The sequence below is a fragment of the Sorex fumeus genome, unplaced genomic scaffold (genome assembly GCF_029834395.1).
Source record: "Sorex fumeus unplaced genomic scaffold, SorFum_2.1 ptg000015l, whole genome shotgun sequence".
Taxonomy (NCBI): domain Eukaryota; kingdom Metazoa; phylum Chordata; class Mammalia; order Eulipotyphla; family Soricidae; genus Sorex; species Sorex fumeus.
In genome coordinates, this window is record NW_026606072.1 from 11,995,997 (window position 1) to 12,016,793 (window position 20,797).

General features: G+C 46.0%; 1 protein-coding gene and 1 non-coding gene across 2 annotated transcripts; both read left to right on the forward strand.

The window, feature by feature from the left end:
- The first annotated feature begins 7,111 nt into the window (after positions 1-7,111).
- On the forward strand, positions 7,112-19,508 carry DIMT1 (DIM1 rRNA methyltransferase and ribosome maturation factor). The gene is made up of 12 exons (XM_056112181.1): positions 7,112-7,283; positions 7,687-7,760; positions 8,750-8,836; positions 10,111-10,172; positions 10,258-10,351; positions 10,452-10,501; positions 12,467-12,590; positions 12,715-12,807; positions 14,029-14,093; positions 14,700-14,763; positions 16,955-17,061; positions 18,898-19,508. The coding sequence occupies exons 1-12, from the start codon at positions 7,205-7,207 to the stop codon at positions 18,938-18,940; spliced, it is 942 nt and encodes a 313-aa protein (XP_055968156.1). The 5' UTR covers positions 7,112-7,204; the 3' UTR covers positions 18,941-19,508.
- LOC130021485 (small nucleolar RNA SNORA36 family) lies at positions 13,020-13,153 on the forward strand. Its single transcript, XR_008792182.1, has one exon. It is a non-coding gene; the product is annotated as a small nucleolar RNA SNORA36 family (small nucleolar RNA).
- Positions 19,509-20,797: the final 1,289 nt, after the last annotated feature.

Genomic DNA, 20,797 nt, shown 5'->3' on the forward strand with positions numbered 1-20,797 from the left:
TTCCGCGTCGCTCCCGAATCGACGCGGGCGCGCGAATACTACGTCACGGCAAGCGCGCGTGGACGAGGCCACGGAAGAAGGCGATTGGCGAATGGCAGGACGCGGGGCGGGGCTTCCCCTTCGAAACCCGAGGCGCTAGCTGGCCGACTCGCAGCTCTGCGCCTGCGCCCCAGGAGAAGCCGGGAGCCCGGGCCAAGCGCGCGCGGTCACCATGGGAACCGCTGAACCGCCTCCTTCCACTCGGGAGATTGCCTCCTGGGTCGGTTTCATGCTGAATGTCTTGTTCTAGACACTAGCTGCTGAAGTATGTTGTTTGATTCATCTAATCAGAAAAGTCACTAAACTAAACTACATCGACTTATCGCTCTCCTGCACTTAATTTTTTTTTTAATTTTGCACTGAAGATTTTTTTTTTTAATTTTTATTAGTGAAGCACCATGAGGTACAGTTGTAGACTTATACATTTTTGTGCTTGGGTTTCAGTTATACAATGATTGAGTATCCATCCCTCCACCAGTGCCCATTCTCTACCACCACTGATCCCAGCATCCCTCCCATTGCCCACCCCCCCCCCATCCCACCCTGCCTCGGTGGCAGGGCACTCCCTTTTGTTCTCTCTCTCCTTTTGTGTGCTGTGGTTTGCAAAAGAGGCATTGATCCTACACTTAAATTTTAAGCTCTTAAGACTTGCCGGGAACATTGCTTCACACTCTTAACCATACTGAAAAGATTTAAAAGGTTCCAGAGCCGAAACAGTATACAGCGGGGTAGGGCACCTGTTAATACTGAGCCAAATCGGGCTCGATCCCCCGCATCCCTTAGGGTTCCCTGAACCCCGCCAGGAGTGATCTCCAGAGCCAGGAGTAAGCCCTGAGCACCAGTGAGTGTGATGCCCACCAAATAAATAAATAAATAAATAAACAGCTCATTTTGCCCCCATAATCTTAAATATAACTAAATTCTATGAAATATTCCCACTGTACCGGTTACTGTTCTAAGTGCTACCGTTCATGCTGAACTATAGACGTCTCCTATCATTAGTCACAGGCAGCAGTGCTCAGGGGACCAGGGATTGAATCCAGACTGCAGAGCATACACTCAAGCCCCTGGGGCCATCGCTTAAGGCTATCTTAAATTTACTTTATTACCACAACTCCCGAAGAATTCTGAAGAATTCTCCGGGCCCCACACAGAGCCTATATCAGCAGGAGGTCCCAGATGGGGTACATGCTGTCTCCCCGCCTTCTCCAGATGGAATCCCAGCGACCATGAGCTTCTACAAGCATGGCTCCCATATGTGGGCAACAGGACTATTCTTCCGAACCATGCAGCCTCAGAAGTGGCCATGCGACATTTCCTGATATGCAAAGTGAGCAATGGAAATAGATGATCTAGCGTCTGTCCCTGGAAGGCAGGCTTGAATGGTGTTGGGAAAATTTGAGCAGAATAATGGCCAATCAAAATGCATCTGGCCTGTGCATTTAACTACGTTGCTATCCTGCCCTGGGAGGGGAAGGGTGCTTGTCCCTCCGTCTGTCCCCTCCTTGTGGCAGCGGCATGGTGGCCTCCATCTTTTGGAGCCTAATGGACAGCCAGGTATTGGGCTGCATTGACAAGGCACACAGGGCCTCGTGGGATGGGGGGGGGAGGGAGAATCGGACCTGCTCCCTGCCCTGATAAGGCCCCCGGTTGCCACCCACAGACGCCTTCTCTGGCTCCTGAACAACCATGATCCCAGAGGCACACAAACCAATCTCAGAACCCAGGGGCTTTGGGCAATAATCCCTGTAGGCTTATTCATTCATTCATTCATTCATTCATCATCCTGTTATTTGTCGATTGCCTCGAGCAAGCCCCAGTAACGTCTCCTTCATCCTAGCCCTGAGATTATATTCAAGGCTCTTTAGGAGAATGAGACCCATCATTGTTACTGGTATTTGGCATATTGGGTACGCCACGGGGAGTTTGCCAGACTCTGCCGTGTGGGCAGGCTACATTCGGTAATCTGCCAGTTTGTCCAAAGTAGGAATGAGATAATAAGATGTCATAAAAAGATGTCCTGATAAGATGTCGCTGAGGTTCCACGGTTCCGGGAGCTGTTTTTTATAGTCTCTGAGTCTTGGCCGCTGATGGGATTACACGGCGCCAGGGGGCCAGGTGGTGGGTGTGACCCCCTCCACTGGAATTTGGAGGATCTGGGTGGAGGCTTATTACTAAAATATCAGAAATCCAAACTCGCTTGACCGCTAATGAGGCCACACGATATCATATGCTCTTTATAACCAGCAATAGAAAACATATTATCTAATGATGTCTTTTTGGCAGGTCCGAATGCTGGGGAAAATTCTAAATAATAATGTTGGGTATTTTGTCATAATATTGAATGTGATCTACATAGAGAGAGAGAGAGAGTAAAGTGGAAATTTGCCACGCAGGCGGGGGGTGGGGTGGGAAGAGGGTATACTGGGGTTCCTGGTGGTGGGAAATGTGCACTGGTGAAGGGACGGGTGTTTGGTCATTTTGTGACTGACCAAAACATAAATTCAAAGGCTTTGTGACTGTTCTCACAGTGAATCAATAAATAAAACTTGGGAAATATTACTTTATTGATGCTTCTCATTACTTTGTATGAAAAACATTATTTTCCTTGTTGTACAGATTTGAAAACAATTTTCTTAAGAATTAAGTTGTTGGGCTGGAGGGATAGTACAGTGGGTGGGCATTTGCCTTGAATGCAGACTACCCAGATTAGATCCCCAGAGAACCACCAGGAGTAATTCCTGAATGCAGAATCAGGAGTAATCCCTGAGCATGGCCAGGTGTGGCCCAAAAAGCAAAAATAAGAGAAGAAGAAGGAGGAGGAGGAGGAGGAGGAGGAGAGAAAGGAGAAGGAGAAGAAGGAGTGGGAGGAGAAAGAGGAGGAGGAGGAGGAAGAGGAGGAGGAGAGGAAGAAGAAGAAGATGATGATGAAGAGGAGGAGGAGAAGGAGAAGGAGGAAGAAGAAGAAGAAGAAGAAGAAGAAGAAGAAGAAGAAGAAGAAGAAGAAGAAGAAGGAGGAGGAGGAGGAGGAGGAGGAGGAGGAGGAGGAGGAGGAGGAGGAGGAGGAGGAGGAGGAGGGGAGGAGGAGGGAGGAGGAGGAGAAGGAGAAGAAGGAGAAGGAGAAGAAGAAGAAGGAGGAGGAAGAGGAGGAGGAGAGGAAGAAGAAAGAAGAAGATGAGGAGGAGGAGAAGGAGGAGGAGGAAGAAGAACAAGAACAAAAACAAGAAGAATGAGAAAAGAGCAAGAACAAGAAGAACAAGAACAAGGACAAGAACAAGGACAAGAACAAGAAGAACAAGATGAAAGAAAATAAATTAAGTTGTCCAGGACTAGAGACATAGTACAGTGTGCAAAGTGCTTGCCTTAAGGGACTAGGCCTGAGTTTGATCTCCATGGCACTCCAAGCACTGCCAGGAGCAACACCTTAGTACAGAGCCCGAAGTAACCCCTGAGCATTGCTGGATGTGGCCCAAAAATAATAAACAAACAAAAGTTGTCTAAATTAAAATTATGTTGGGGGAGTGGAAGACACATTCAGCAGTACTCAGCAGTGCTCAGGCTAGGATCACATTGTTTTATCCTTCCTGCATAGCCTCAGGTAGTTTAGGTATATTGGGTTGCTCCCATCACAGTGCTCCCATTCCTCTGTGTTTATTTGTAACTTCTTTCTTTGTGCTCTGTTGACTTGTAAATATTGTTTTTCTCTTCTCCCTAAGTCCTTTGAATAGTTTATTCAGAGCAATGTCTTTTTTGTGTGGACACAAGAAGACAGTATCTGCTATGCTTTTGTAATGTGAGTCTCAGTGATATTTTCCTCCTGGGCATCTGTTCTCTCACCTAAGCCTCAGCTACCCTTACTTCCTAGCGCCCCCAGAAGCAGGGTCCCGATGAGGAACTGGTTGGAACCAGGACAAAGGGTGGTAAGCTATGTGCTACCCTGGCATCAAGATGAACCTGGCCAAAGCGCCATTAACTTTAAGTTAAGTGCTTGGTCATGGACTAATGCTGTCATGAGCCAAAAAGTAATAACTAGATTCGGACCCTGGAGGGTTAGCAATGTTTAATCTGGCCTGAGGGCTGTAGTCTGAGTCTGTGGCAAGATGTTCCCAGGAGAGCTGTCCTACAAGCCTCAATGTTATCTCTTACTGCATCCATACAAAAATAACTAGTATTAAGATGCTGATTGAGTTTTTGAACTGAGGAAAGGAGAAAAACATCTTAGGAGGTATTTTGCCCTTGGGCAGTCAGGAAGGGATTTGGAATACCTCTCAGGTGGTGTTTCCTTTGAACCTTGTGGACCCTCAGGGAGGGCTCTTATGTTGATTTTGCTACCTGACTGGGTGCCATGTCAGCCCAGTGTGCTGGGGAGTTGGAGAGAGATGAGAGTGGGGAGAGAGTGAGAAAAAGCAGGGCTGTGAGATGGACCGTGGAGAGGCTAGCAAGGGGACAGAGGGGAGAAACAGGAAGAGACAGGAATGAGGGGAGTGTGAGACTAGAATGGGGGGCTCAAAGAGACTGGGGCAGGCGTGTGGGGAGAATAGAATAAATGGCAACTGACCAATCAACCGGCTTGGCCCTCGTTTCTTCCACCATCTGCCCCATGGCCCAGGCTGCCCTGGCTGGGGGAGCGGCCCCAGGGCCCCCAAATCCGGCCGGGCGAGGGGGAGCACTGCCAGGGTCTCTCTCTGGCTGCCCCTCGCAGATTTTATACACTCAGGGGACACTCGTGGCAGTGCTCACGGGAACATATGGTGTCAGGGATTTAACCCTGGATTCCAAGATAAAAATTCTAACCCCTTGAACTAGCTAGCCCTCTGGCCCCACATTCAAATTGATAAGCAGACTTTAAAATAGATACAATATTATGTTTTCTAATAGGAAGAATAAAAGGTATCCTTTCGGCCCCTGATGATATCTCTATGGCCCCTGAGATTAGGTGTGCTCCCACCCCAAAGCTATCCAAATACTAATCCAAAAATCTGTAATTGTGTTACATTGGGGGGGGGGGAATGTTCTGTGCTTGGGTTCCTACTGCTGGTGCTCAAGAACTACGCTGAGGATTGAATCTGGGCATCCTTTATGCAAACCATTAAACATAAGGTTCTTCAGAAGAGTGAGGATGAGAGCCAGAGAAATAGCATAGGGGTCAAGGCACTTACCTTGCACTTGGCCAGTCCTAGCTGTATCCCACCCATATACCCCCCCCCCCACACACACACACACATACACTCTCAGGAGTGATTTCTGAGCACGGAGCCAGGAGTATGCTCTAAGTACCACAATGTGTGGGCCCAACACCTCCCTATCCCACAAAGATTGAATGAGTGTCAGAGGGGAGAATAGGTTATCCTGGAAGCAGAGGTCAAGAGCACTTCATACACACATTTCTCTTCTCTTCACATATGCATTTGTCTTACTTTGTGCGGGTAAGGCATCTGCTTTGCAGGCAGCCGACCCGGACCCGGCACCCCTTGAGCCCTTCAGGAGTGAACCCTGAGAGCAGAGTCAGGAGTGAGCCCTGAGCACCAACGGGTATGGCCCCAAAACAGCCCCTTTCAAGAATTTCCTGTCTTTCTCTTAAAAAGAATCTCTATGCAGCAGTTACTCTGACAACGTTTTTGCTATATCCTAAATGGGTGCTTCTCTGTGCCCTCTTCGGACTGTACCTTCCCCCTTTTGATGTCGATGGGCCCCAGGGGTGACTTACGTAAAGCAGGGAGGAGAAAGTCAGTCACTTTCTCCCCATCTACCTCGGCCACCCGGGACCCAGGGTTACTGGGTTCTTGTCTCGCCTCGCATAAAGCAATTTCAGGAGTAAACGAGCAGTTAAATCACAGTTTTTATTTGGAGGTTTTGAAGGGAAGGAGGAAGAGAAAGTGAGAGAGCGTAGAGAGGAACCTACTCAAAAGAGAGCCCAGGCTTCTCCAAGGGCGGAGAGAGCCCCTACACACATTCCAGCATCATACATGAAAACACGAAAGTACACACCTCAAGAGGGGAGATGTGGGCGACACATGTGCTCAGGCAGCATATGCCTGCGCTTCCTTTGCTCAAGGTGGCCTTTATAGGGTTTCTCCATCTGCCCCCATGTGCTGTTGCTAGGGAGGTTACCTAGGGGGTTGGTAGTGGTGATATTCCTCTTTGAAATTCGGTCCCTGATTTTTGTTTCCGCAGGAGCTTCTGTTGGAGGGGGTTGGTCAGGTGTCCAAGGAATAGCTTTGGCATTTCTGGTTAAATCTCTCTCTGGTCCTTAATTGGTCCTATTTCTTCTGCTGTCATCCCTGCAGACGTCCAGCCTCCGCAGGGTCTGCCACAGACTGGTGGATCTAACTGGTGCGGGTCAGATCTCCATAAGGTCAGGGCTATTGCTTCACAGATTCACTGCCATTGCCTTGAGAAGGGGCCTTCCATAGCCTGCCTACATCACTTTTACCTCGCTTCCTTTCTTTGCCACCTCACCCCCGTTTTACCAGGAGGCTCCCAAATTTCCTGCCATAGCACCCCCTGACCCTTCTCTATTTATCGATTTTCTCCTGTGGTCCCTTGTAATATCCTGGAGCCCACATGGGGGCATATGGCCGGTTCGAAAATAGATAGTATCTGTTAAACTACGCCCCTCCCTCGCACCGCTTCCCGGCCAACAAGTAGAATTATTCCTACCCCTGTCGCATTACACGGCAGAGTCTGGCAAACCCCCCGTGGCGTACCCAATATGCCAAACACCAGTAACAAGGATGGGTCTCATTCTCCTAAAGAGCCTTGAATATAATCTCAGCGCTAGGATGAAGGAGACGTTACTGGGGCCTGTTCGAGGCAACCGAAGATTAACAGGATGACTTGTGATTTTGTGATTTGTGTAGCATTACAAGCCTTGAACTCGCTCCCTGGGGTTCCCAGCCAGAATCTGCTAGAAACCAGGAGCGAGCCACGTGACCGCGGCTCTGGACTTGAGAAAGACTACAATCCCCAGAATGCCGCGCGCGCCGGGAGTGCGGAAGTCGGGGCGAGCGGGCTGGGGCTCCGCCCCCTTCCTACGGAGTCCCGGGAGTCCCGGAGCGCCGCGGCGGGGAGGCGCGGGGTGGAGGGCCCGCACGTGGTGCCGCGACTCCCGATTTGGCTTCTCGCGCCCCTGCCGGGTCTGCGGGGCGCCCCGCAGCCCGCGGCGATGCCGAAGGCCAAGTCCGGGGCGAGCGTCCGCCGCCGCGAGCGACAGGAGCAGCGCCGGGAGCTGAGGAGCGCGGGAGGTGCGGGCTGCGGGGGGTTCGGGCGCTGCTGGGGCGCCGGGGCCCGCGTCTGGGCCGCGCTTGCTTTTGTTCGCTGGCGGGATGCTCTTCCCGGATGCGCTCCGCCCAGGCTTCTTCCTGAGTCTGGACTCGGGGTCACCCTGGAGGGCTCGGGGAGCCCGGTGCGGTGCCGCGGGGGCTCGGACCCGGGCGAGCAGCAACCCCGCCGTGCTGCCCCTCCGGCCGCCCCGCAGGTTCCGTTTTGGGACGCCGAGGCCAGTCGGGTGTCACCGTCGGGCTCCCGGGTCGCGGACCCGACCTGGGGTACCCGGGGCCGACCCCGAGCTGCCACCAAGCGCGACGTTCCCTGACTCTGGAGAAATCCCGCCCCGCGGGATGCAGGCCGTTTCTTGCTCTCTTGCAGGGCTTATGTTCAACACCGGGCTTGGGCAGCACATCTTGAAGAACCCCCTCATCGTTAACAGCATCATCGATAAGGTGGGTGTGGAAGAGGAGAGGGGCGCTGTCGATTTGGTTTTTGGTTCTGTTGTTTTGTTTCGTTCGGGGGCGACGCCCGGTGGTGTTCAGGGGTTGCAAGCCGTGAACTCACTCCCTGGGGTTCCCAGCCAGAATCTGCTAGAAACCAGGAGGGAGCCACGTGACAGCGGCTCTGGACTTGGGCTCAGGCTCTGGAGCTCTGATGCGCAAGGACCTCTCTGGGGACCCCAGGAAAGGGGATGCCGGAAAATATCCCGGGTGCCGGAGGTCCGACGGGGGTCAGTCTCATGCCAGGCAAGAGCCCTACCTGCTCTACCATCACTCCAGCCCCCTGCTAGTCCTTTTTCGACTTCTAACGTTTTCTGACTTCTTGCTGTTGTCCTCAGATTACAAGGAAGAGAGAGCTAGTGCATCTGCTGTTAACGAGATAATTTTATTAACCGCTTGGATCATTTTAGGAGTGTCCGAAAAAGTGGGATTAGAATAAGATATTTTACTTTTTGGAAGTGAGATGATTTTATTTAGGAAGCAGGAAGAAAAGGAGAGCGAGAAGTGAGAAGGGGCTTTCGTTATCCATAAAATAGAAGGAAGGAATTCCGCACTCTTAGGTTGGGATGCAGAGTGGGATGCCAGAACCGGATCTGTTAACTGAGTAGTACTGTCACTGTGGCATCAGTTTGCTCCAGGGGGCCCAGTAACATTGTGAGGCTCGTTGTTGCTGTGTTTGGCATATCGAATACGTCTCGGAGAGCTTGCCAGGCTTTGCCGTGAGGGCGAGATACTCTTGGTAGATTGCCGGACTCTCCTAGAGGGCTGGAGGAATGGAAGTCTGGTCTGCCCCGTCAGCGGCAGGCAAAGCAAATGCCCTACCCGCTGTGCTATCGCTCCAGCTCAGCAAAGATATTCAGGTATAAATGATGTGTTCCAATGTGCAAGAAAACCTCACGTGATTATGCAAGGAAAGCTCACGTGATCGTGCTTGTTTGTAGGCTGCCTTAAGACCAACTGATGTTGTGCTCGAAGTTGGACCCGGAACTGGCAATATGACTGTAAAGTTACTCGAAAAGGCTAAAAAGGTAAAACACTTAGTTTTTGATACCAGAAATAAGTATGTGAGCCAATTCACGTGGTTTACAAAATGTGAATTTGCTTTGTTACTTGTTATTTAACAATAATACTAAATGCTTTGCCAGGTGTATCTTAGAAAATTTGATATGGATCCGTGAGAACAGAAACCATATTAGATCCTTCCACATAGAAATTTTAATTCGATTTCTCTGTACATTGCCTTGAGAAGTGATCCCTGCTGTGTATCCTGGACCTTAGTGATGAGAAAAGTGATATACTCCTCCTCAGAACAGTTGTTTTTTTTGTTGTTGCTTTTGTTTTTGTACTATATCTGACAGTGATTTAATCAGATGTGGTCGGAGGCTAGTCTGGGCTCTGCTGAGGAGTTGTTCTTGGCAGTACTTAGGGAACCAAGCAGTACAGGGGATCCAGCCTGGGTCTCTCATGCAAAGCTTGTGCTCAACCTATTGAACGTATCTCTTCAGCTCAAAAATACATGTTTTCTGTGATTCTTAGTATATCTTTACGGTGTATTTTTTTCCCCCATCATCTCCTCAGTCGGAGCCGATGAGTGTGATGATAAGAAAAGATTAAACTTAAAAAGTAAAGTAAAGTAAAGGCCCTCCCGTTGATCATCGATTTGCTCGAGCGGGCCCAGTAACGTCTCCATTGGAGACTTTGTTGTTACTGTGTTTGGCATATCGAATACGTCACGGGGAGCTTGCCGGGCCCTGCCGTGAAAAAATTTATGGAGAGGAGGGCCATGGCAGAGAGTGTATTAAGATGCTTGCACTGGGTTTGATTCCTTACACCCTGTGCCCACCAGGAGTGACCACTGAATACAGAGCCAGGAAAATGGCCTGAGCACTGCCTGGTGTGGCCCAAAGCCAAAATAAATATTTTTAAAAACTTCATTTTTGTTTTTGGGTTCTGGGCTATACCTGCTGTGTAGGAGTGATCCCTGCTAGTGCTCGAGGGATCATGAGTAGTACCGAGAATTGGAACCAGTCTTGGCAGAATCCAGAGCAAGTATCTTACTAGCTCTCTGGCCTCCAAACTTGTATTTTTGGTATTTTCAAGTTGTTGTTTGAACTTGCTTCATTGTGTATTCAGGCACCGTGGTTTCCAGTACTTTCCGTAGTGATGCTCCAGGCATTCTGCGTTCTAGCACTGAACTTATCACCAGAGTGTCAGCATATTTCCACCATTGTTTCTAGGCTCCTCTTAGTTAGTTCTGTAGGTCAGCTCTGAGTCTTTCACCATTGTTTGTTTCTAAATTTAGGTAATTGCCTGTGAACTTGACCCAAGGCTTATAGCTGAACTGCACAAAAGAGTTCAGGGCACGTGAGTATGCATATTAGAGTTAAAGTTCATTTTAGTCTCATGGAACAGTAATTATTTTTTAATTACTTTTTTTTTTTTCAATCAGGCCTGTGGCCAGCAAACTTCAAGTAATGGTGGGTGATGTATTAAAAACTGATTTGCCATTCTTCGATGCTTGTGTGGCAAATTTGCCTTATCAGGTACGGTTTCAGATTATTTGGGGCATTATACTGAGCCATTACATTCAATACATATACTGTTGCACATATTTGGTATGTTAACTACTTTATTCTCTTACAGATCTCTTCTCCCTTTGTCTTCAAACTCTTGCTGCACCGACCTTTTTTCAGGTATGTGACAAAAAGACCAAAATTACTGCCCAGTCTTAGGAAGATAATAGACCATGAAACCACAGAACCAAAGAGGAAAGTCAGTTAAATTGAAATACTACTGAGAATTTGTTTAGTGAAAAGAATTGATTTATGTAGCAGTTTTTCTCTCTTTTTTCAGCTGAGTTACTTGGTGACGACATGGTGTGAATCTTGCTTCTGAGACCAGACTCTCACTAATTTTTCATCCTCGACATTAGTCTAGGTTAGACTCTTTACTACCCTATTTTTAGACAACTGTGACTTCCTGATTAGTTTCTAGTATGTCTATGTACATCTTTCATAGGCAAGTCAAGAACTATGTAGTGATTATAAAACAAGCTTACTCATGACCATTGGGCTTTTGTGTTTGGATTTTGCATCACAGTGGTGGTGCCAAGGGCTAACTCCTGGTCCTGTGGCCAGGGATCACTCCTGGCAGGGCTCAGGGGACCATACACAGTGCCAGGGATCAATTCAGAGTCTGTTTCATGTAAGGCAAGCGCTTTACCCCCTAGTTCTATCTATCCAGCCCACAATCATGGATGTTCAGAATGACACTTAATCACTTAACTTCCCGTTAGTCGTCAATTTGCTTGAGCAGGCGCCAGTAACGTCTCCATTTGTCCCTGTCGCGTGCTAGTGTAGCCCAATGGCATCTGTTCGCTCCGGGAACATAAAGGGCCTCAAACCGATCGTTCATGATCTTGACGAAGAAGTCTGACCATCTGGTAGGTTTTGACATTCCGTGGAATCCAGTCGGTAACAGCTCTAGTCCAGCGGTCGTCTTTAAATCTCATTACATGACCAGCCCATCTGATTTTCGACACCTTGGCAAATGAGACAGCGTCCCTGATCCTTGATCGTCGACGGATGTCAGAACTCCGGATTCGTTCTCTCATTTGAGTGAAACGTGATATTCCAAGCATAGTTCTTTCTATTCTTCTTTGGGAGACCTGAATAGTGTTCTGATCTTGTTTGCGTAGGGCCCAGGTCTCTGAGGCATATGTTAATGCAGCTGTCCTTGAAGGCTTCACCTGACCTTGAAGGCTTCACCGACATGGCAGCACTGAGAAGGATGAGAAAGGAGAGGCCGACAAAATCTCAAGGCCGACCTAGGCTGCCACAACGAAGGAAGACAAAAATGATTGTCTGTACTTTCAATGCACGTACGCTAGCATCAGGTGCATCCATCGAGGACCTGATGGTACAAGCGCGAATGATCAAGTACGACATCATTGGTCTGACCGAGACAAGAAGGCACGAATCTCACCATGCCGTTTTCGACACTGGAGAAGAATTGTTCCTCGGAACATGCGATAAAAGAGGTGTTGGAGGCATCGGTGTCCTTGTCAACACAAACTTGGCCAAGAGCATTGATTCATTCGAATGCCTAACAACCCGAATCGGACGTTTACATTTGAATAGATGTGGCTCACTGCCTGCAGTTTCTATCTTCGTTGTCTACGCACCAACATCTCATTATGATGAAAGAGAAATCGAGAAGTTCTACATGGGGCTGGAGAAGTTCTATAAAGAAGACCACACCTTCTACAAGATCATTGTGGGTGATTTTAATGCCAAGATAGGACCGAGAAGATCAGCTGAAGAACTTCACATCGGGACCCATGGCCTAGAATGGAACGAACAGGGTGAGAGACTGTCTGAGTTCATCATGTCAACCAGGACCATCCATGGTAACTCACAGAATGACACACGATAGATTATATCAGAGCACATTGGGTTCCATATGGTTATACTTTCACAAAACCTTTGCATGATTTATACAAATATACAAATGTTTGTGGCCTAGATTTTGTACTGTGACTCCTGGTCTAACGTTTAGAACTCGGGCCTGGAGGGATAGTATAATTACTCCTTTCCCACTCAAGAAAATACATTTATGATTGAAAGTAACCATTTTCTCTCTTTCTACTTTCTTTTCAGATGTGCTATACTTATGTTTCAGAGAGAATTTGCTCTCCGGCTAGTTGCAAAACCTGGAGATAAGTTATATTGCAGACTTTCGATTAATACACAGCTATTAGCTCGTGTAGACCATCTAATGAAAGTAAGTGATCATTATTGAAGTAGTGTCACAAAACTCATCTTTGAAGATCTGGCTTGCATTACACATGGAGAGCATTTGCTTATGAAGGTTATTCTTGACAAACTCTAACCTTTGTGATGAACAGGTTGGTAAGAATAACTTCAGACCTCCACCTAAGGTAGAGTCCAGTGTTGTGCGAATAGAGCCGAAGAATCCGCCTCCACCTATCAATTTTCAGGTGAGATTAAAATACTGAGCTTTTAGTAGCTGGAGAGATAGTACAGTGGGTAGGGCTCTTGCCTTGAACACCCAGCTTCAGTCCCCAGCATCCTGTGTCGCCCCAGAAGTAATTCCTGAGTGCAGAGCCAGGAGTAAGTTACCTCTGAGCATCATTGGGTGTAGCCCAAAAAAAACAAGAAAAAACATTCTGAAGCTTGAGATGAAGGTGGGCACCAAAGTGTTGAGCCTCTCCAGGGCAGCTTCCCTGTTCTGGTAATTAAACTCTGGGACGCTAAGATATCAGCTGGGGGAAGTTGACTGGGTAGAAGGTATTTCTCGATGCATTTCCCTCCTAGCCTACAAAAAATGAAGATGGGGGAGGTCATCCCAGAATATGTGCGTCTGAACATTGTGTGCACATATATGGCCAGCCAACGTAAAAATGAGCCTGAATGTCAAGCAGAAAAATGCTACTTAGGGTACATCCCTGTGGAGGAGTAGATGGAATAATTTGACACAAGATAGGTATAAAAACCAGAAATGATCATGGACGTTGTTCATGAAGCCTGACAGATTATCATTGCGTTTTGCTCTAATTGTGGCTAAGAAAAATAGGTATCTATTTGATTAAGACTTGGGAAATGAGGGACTGATGAGATAATGGAAAGGGTTGGGCATTTGACTTACAGGTCTGACCTAGGTTTGATCCCCACACCTCATATGGTCCCTAGAGCCCACCAGGAATGATCCCCGAGCACAGAGCCAGAAGTAAGTCCTGAGCACAGCCTGGTGGTGCCCCAACATCTGAATGCCATGTCATTTTTTCAGCAATGGAAGAATCTCATTTTTTTTTTTCCTGAGCTTTAAAATTGAGGGTAAACTATTCAGTGAGGACCCATGGGGAGAAATCTGAGGTAATTTGCATGGCCAGGGAGTTCCATCCCTGGGACTGCATGATACTCTGAGCACTGCAGGGTAGGGCCGGTGGCCTCTTACACACTGAAATGTGAGACCCGCACAACTGAATGGTCCCCAGGATCCGAGCACTACCTGAGGAGGGCTCCTCCTAAAAATATATATAAATGAAATGTGCACGTGTGTGTCAGCTGAATCAAGATCTGGAACATTGTGTTCACTCTAGAAGGTTCCTTCCAGTTTTATATATTAAAAGACAATAATTTCTAACAACCCTGGACGAGAATTTGGAATTTTGTAAGAAACGAGTCACCTTCTCTTTCAGGAATGGGATGGCCTTGTTAGGATCACCTTTGTTCGGAAGAATAAGACTCTGTCTGCTGCATTTAAGTAAGTATTTTACAAATTTGTAATGTGTAAAGGACGTTGTCATAGAAAGGACTGAGGTAATTGTTAGAATTTTCTTTTTCTGGATAGACACTTAAATATATTTAGGATTTAGAATCTAAATCATAAAGATAATCTCAGGCTAGACACGCTTGAAAAAAACTTTTGAACTAACTTTGGACTTTGGGTGGCAGGCGAGTTTAATGACAAAAGTTCCCGTTTGAGGGGGAGATTCGATTTTTCAGCCAAATAGGGGACACTGATCACACATCACCTGCCCGATTTCCCTTTGAAGAGACGGTGTGATGATGAACCTCTTCCACACTTGATTTATGATAGACATTTGGAACTTAAGTGTATAAGAGAATACTCAGTCCCTTGGTTGGAGCTGATGGCTTCAAAGCTGAGGGCCACCAGGCCATACTGGTGGTGCTGGTGAGAAGAGATGGCACATCAGCTCAGAATCGCATTCAGGGTGTTGTGCATGCTAAGGGTACACCAGCCCTCCAGCTCTCTCCCCAGCCCTTGATGTAATCTTGAATTTTAGAGTAGGTCATTTCTATTGTCTGGTACTGGAATAATATTGATAGCACGTTTTTAATCCTTCAGGTCAAGTGCAGTACAGCAGCTACTGGAAAAAAACTACAGAATTCACTGTTCGATCCATAACACTGTAAGCAGAAACTGTTTCCGTGATTTCAGTGATTTTGTTGTTTTAAAACGGCATTTTCTTTTGCCTCTCATTGGGAGATCCTAGTTGCATACATTCCATGGACTCTTTCAAAGGCATTTATTACAGCTAACCTAACAAACTGTCAGGTCAGTGCTGCTGTACATTGAACAACCTGTTTCTTCACTCTGTCCCCTTTCTGACAGTTGTCTTTAGCCATAGATTCGGCTGAGCAACAATTTTACTGAAAAAATTGGTGGAAGTGAGGAGTAGAGCGATAGTACAGTGGGTAAGGCACTTGCTTGCAGGCAGCTGACCAGACTAAAATTTGTGGCGTCCCATATGGTCCACCAGGAGTGATCCCCGAGTGCAGAGCCAGGAGTAAGTTCTGAGTACCTCCAAGTGTGGTCCAAAAACAAAATTAAAGGGAACCCCCCCCCCCCCCCCCGTTTTTAGGTCATACCTGTTAATGCTCTAAGGCTTCTCCTAGCTTTGTGCTTGCAGGTCACTCCCAGCAGAGCCCAGGGAACATGGGCAGAGGCTGGGGTGGAGCTGGGGGCGGGGGAACATGCAGAACATAGGGCCCAGCCTGAGTAGTCATTTTATTAGACCTCTAGAAATATGTAGCATATTCGCCTTAAAGTGATTTGAAACATTTGCCCCCCTCTGAGTTGAAATCATCCGTTCTTGTTGCTTACACAGTCATTACAAGTTTAGTTATCATCTCAGTAACTTTCTAAAATCTGGATGTTGGGAGGTGGAGTGATCGCACAGCGGGTAGGGCATTTGCCTTGCACGTGGCCAACTTGGGTTCGATTCCCAGCATCCCATATGGTCCCCTGAGTGCCGCCAGGAGTGATTCCTGAGTACAGAATCAGGAGTAACCCGTGTATCGCTGGGTGTGACCCAAAAAGCAAAATAAAAAAACCTGGATATTGAAATAATTATAGCAGATTTTTGGTTGTGACCCTCATGCTGTTATTTGTAGAATTTTTTTTAGCAAATTTTACATGATTATGCACCCATTATCATAAATAATGTGGTTCTTGGCAACGTCTTAATTTTTCCTTGAGTTTTGGGCCACTCCCAGTGGTGCTCAGGGCTTATTCCTGGCTCTGTGCTTGGGGATCACTCCTGGTGGGGCTTGAGGAACCATGTGTGATACTGGGAGCCGAGCAAGGCAACCAGCTGTGATTTTTTTTTTTTTTTTGACAGTGGTTGGAGGATTTTTGCCACAACTCACTGTGCTAGGCTCTAGTGCTCAGGGAACCATACGAGGTGCTGGGGACTGAACCCAGGTTGGCCACATGCGAGGCAAGTGCCCTGCCTCCTGTACTATCCAGCCCCCACTGGCTTTTATTTTTAAAGCAGAAACAACTACTTTAACTATTTTAGTTCTAATTATGTATTATGCTTGAGCGGGCCCAGTAACGTCTTCTTTATGAGACTTGTTATTGTGTTTGGCATATCGAATACGTCACGGGATTATGAAGTTATGTAATGAAGACTGAAACAAACTATTTCAGATTTTCTTTAACTTCTCAAGTAGTGCTTAGAGGACCAAGAGGCTACTCCTGAAGTATTTGGCCAGTCAGGCACAGTGGTTCTTTGCTGTTTGTGGACCACCAGGCTGTACCACCACGTCCTCAGGGGCTTCCAGTACTCGGCTGTCCTAGGTGGGGGGCCGGATAGGCGTGGCAAGCTGTGCATAGTCTTGGGAGCCCCAAGGTTGTAAAGCATGCACCATTCACCTGTTAGCTCTCCAGTACCTGAATTTTGGAATCTGGGGGGGCTTGGGGAGGGCAGGAGTGGGAGGAGGTGGTATCTGTGTCACACATGGTAAAGATTAGAGGCTACTCCCCGTTCTGTGCTGCGGGAGTGGGAGTCACTCTTGGTGGTGCTCAGAGGCCATTCCTGGCATATGCCGTGGACAAACAATATGGTTTTCTTTAAACAGGGATTTTATTTGTTTAAAGGGATCAAACTGAGCCAGGGTTGGCAGCATGCAAGCACTTGACCCTGTACTACATCTCTGGCCTCTATTGATCCAGTTCTCATTGGCACAAATAGGCTTTCACACTGTCAGAAACAGATTGATTGAAGGTGACTACGGCTTACTGAACCAGAAAAAAAAAAAAGAGTCAGGTGACTTCATTAAAGATGTTTTCATTTATTCTGAATCTTATATTGATAGATAATACCAGAAGATTTCAGCATAGCAGATAAAATACAGCAAATCCTAACCAGTACAGGTTTCAGTGACAAGCGGGCCCGTTCCATGGACATAGATGACTTCATTAGGTAAGTACATTTTCCTTTTTCTAAGTGTTTACAGTTCTTAATGGTGACACCTTCATATCAGAGACTTAAAGGCTTTTAAGCGGTTTAAGGTGCTACCAGGAGTTATTGCATAGCACTTCCATGGCATGGAATAGTATTTGGTGTAGAAGATGGAGGCTAGTTAGCTGCATCGGAATGAACATTTGAAGAACAACGAAGAACAGTCTGAGCCAGGAGATAGCCTTCGTGCCCGTTTGTGGGGGGTGTGTGTGGTCTTCCCATCAGCCCGTCCCCAGTGTCTGTTCATACTTAAGTTTTTGAGTTTTTCCTTTTGGTCTTTGGGCTGCACCTGGCAGTGCTCAGGGTCTTCTCCTGGTTCAGTATTCAGAGTACCTTGTGGTGCTAGGAACTGACCCTAGGCAAAGCATGCACTCCAGCCTTTGGAGCCATTTCCCTGGCCCTCAGACTTAGTCTTAATAGTGTACTGTCTCTTCAAAGTTGCCTAATAAGTACAAGAGACAATATGTATCATTGGATTTCTTTTAAAAAAATACAATAAGCTAGCGCTAAATATTAAGCATGAAAGAGTTTCACATTAAAGTAATTTTTCTGACTGAAGTAGTAGATACTTGTTTTTTAGATTGACACAGGTTTTATATATACTGCAAGTATCTTTAATTTTCTGGGCAATGCAGACAAGTTTGTTTTCATTAGGTGAGTCTTAAGAAAGCAGACTTCAGTTACACCAGTAATTATATTTTTTAATCACATAACACTTCCATTTCCTAACTAAAACAGTCAATTCATTTAAAATGTTTATTTTCTAGAGACTGAGTAAAACCTGAGGATAGTTCAAAGTCAACGATGTGACTTAGAAACCGGCAACACAGTTCAGTATAACAAAGAGTTTATATTTTACTGGCTGACCAGTTGTACTGCTGTTTCAAATGTCAGTACTAGAAACTGAAACTACTCATAAGTACCTAACTTCCAAAGGCCAGGAATGTGGCTTACCTATAAACTGAATGCCTTACATGCATGAGACGTGGGTTTGATCCTCTGGCATTGCATAAATAAATAAAAAGTACCTAGTTTCTTTTTGGACATTTTAACTCATTTTAGTCTCCTACAGCAAGCCTTCCTGAACATAATCTCAGATTCAACATTTTCCTTAGCTTCATCCTTACCAAATTTCAAGGTTTTAGGCATTTGCAGTTTGCGAACTGGTAATTAAGTACCTGAAGTAAAGAAGTAATGTCAGTGTTTAACTCGAACTTAAGAACTGAGAGAGTTAAAATGGGCCATTTATCTCTCTTGAATTCCAAGTCACTGCTGTTCTCTACAGTGCTGAAATGGAAGAATGTCAGTAACCTTAGACCTGGTGTAGTGGAGTCCTGAATAATTTTAGCCCAATTTATTCTAAGCCATACAGGCTCTGACAAAAAAAAGGTATCAAAATGCTTATTTTTGGGGCTGGAGCAATAGCACAGTGAGTGGGTAGGGCGTTTGCCTTGCACACGGCCGACCCAGGTTCGATTCCCAAGCACCGCCAGGAGTGATTACTGAGTGTATGAACCAGGCGTAACTCAAGTGCATTGCTGGGTATGACCCAAAAAAGCCAAAAATAAAAAAAAAAATTAAAAATGCTTATTTTATGTACTTCAAAAAAAGTGAAAACAAAAAAATGTTTTCACAAACATTTATCTTATTAACTGGAAAGTAAAGCTGCAATGAGTAGTATTAGGAGCAGGCAGACTTTGAGCTTGCTGATACGTTTGTGTTTGGGAGTTCACTGTTGAGGAACTAGGCTGTGTTCGTGGGATACAAAACTCGGCTCTTGTCTTCATACCATTTCAGATTGCTACACGGATTCAATGCAGAAGGTATTCATTTTTCATAAGTATCTGGAAACAGTCTTTCAAGTTCAAGAGAAGAAACTGGACTTACGTTTGGAGGCCAGACCTGGGTGCTCAGGGGACAATACAGTGCAAGATCAAAGCTGGGCCTCTGGATACAAAGCATTTGCCCTGCTCCTTTGAGCTATCTCCCGTGCCCTGGGTTTCTGTATTGTTAACAATTTGAGATGAACTGTTCTATTGCTTAAGAAACTGTTCTTACCTATTCTGGATTACTACTGTTGATCTAACATCTTAAGGAAATAAGTCAATTGTAAAAACCCGGTTATTTTTCATTTTCCTTTGTTTTTATAACATAGGGCAGGGTCCAATCTATATCTGACAGTCTTCAGTGTTGAAGAGCAGCAGACTCGCACAAGAATATACACTTAAACATGCTTATCTTCTGTTTTCAATGACATACATATGTATTACTGAGATGACCTCCTCAGGGCTTTCAGCTCTTTAGGCCTTTGTCCTTCAAACAGTAAGGTTAAAATTAATGCTTAACTTAATGAAATATTTTCAAAACCATTGTTATCCATGTATACAGTAAACATTTAATATATTGAATTTTGCTTCTTAGTCTTTTTATCCTCTACAGCTTCTGTTACTACCTATTCCTTTAGCGATCCTGTAGGATCATTGTCCATATGGTTCTGAGCTCTTGCCGCTGACATGGTGGATGAGGCCTATTCCTTTACAGGCATATTTCCTCATCTGTAACAATGCTTGTATGTTTTTTCTTAGGTAATCACTTTAACAAGATTTCAAAGTTTTGAAAATCAGAAGTTAAAATTTCTGCCCTTCAGTTTTTCTCTTTTTGTGTGTATGTGTGTGTGGGGGGAAGCAAGGGGGCACACCCAGCGGTGCTCGGGGATCACTCCTGGTACTCAGGAACCATATGGCATGCTGGGAATCAAACCCAGGTCAGCCATGTGCAAGGCAATCGCCCTGCCCTCTTTATGGTCTCCCCCTGCCCCTAGAATTTAAAACAGTAAACACAACCAGCCATTTCCCCATTGCTTTTGATTCCTAATAATTCATGACTTCTGAATAAAATTTCCATTATCTTTTCATACTATTGATACATATAAGCTACTTAAAAAAATACTAGGTTGAAAAAAAAATAAGTTTATTAAGTTGTTTCTTGGGGCACACCCAGTTGTGCTCAGGGACCAGTACACAGTACCAGAGTTGAAGGAGGACTGGGAGGGTTTGATGCCTCACTTCCTATATTGTACCATCCAGCCCCACTGTGAATGTCCCCTAATTATGACTAAGGAAATGAAATACTCTCAGCAGTTGGGTTTTCTTAGGTTCTTGGTTTGGGAGCCACACCTAATTCTAGCTGTGGGTGTGGAAGGGGCCATGTGCCCTGGGCACTGAACCCAGATATCCCTTACACAGAGCATGCATTAGCCCCACTGGGCTCTCCCCAGCCCCACTGTATCTTTTAATGGAACCTAAATCATTTTAGTATGGTATACTGAATTTGAAATATGCTTTCAAGTGATATTAAGATATTCCCGTATAAATAATGCATTCTTACTAATAGGAATATCAGTTTTTCAGTCTTGAGAATGTTTAATCCAGATCCAAAAATTTAATAGCTGCACTGAATGGCTTTTATTACACGTACAAATGTGTGTGTGTGTGTGTGTGTGAAAGAGAGAGAGAGAGAGAGACACACAGAGACAGAGATGGGGGGAGAGAAGGGGACACAAGGGCTATACCCGATGATACTAGGAGGTGGGGAGGGGAATGTTGTGCTAGGGATCAAACCCAGGGCCTCACGTAAACTATATTCACCTGAGCCATATCCCTGGCCCCTTGTTACATAAATATGAAATATAATTATG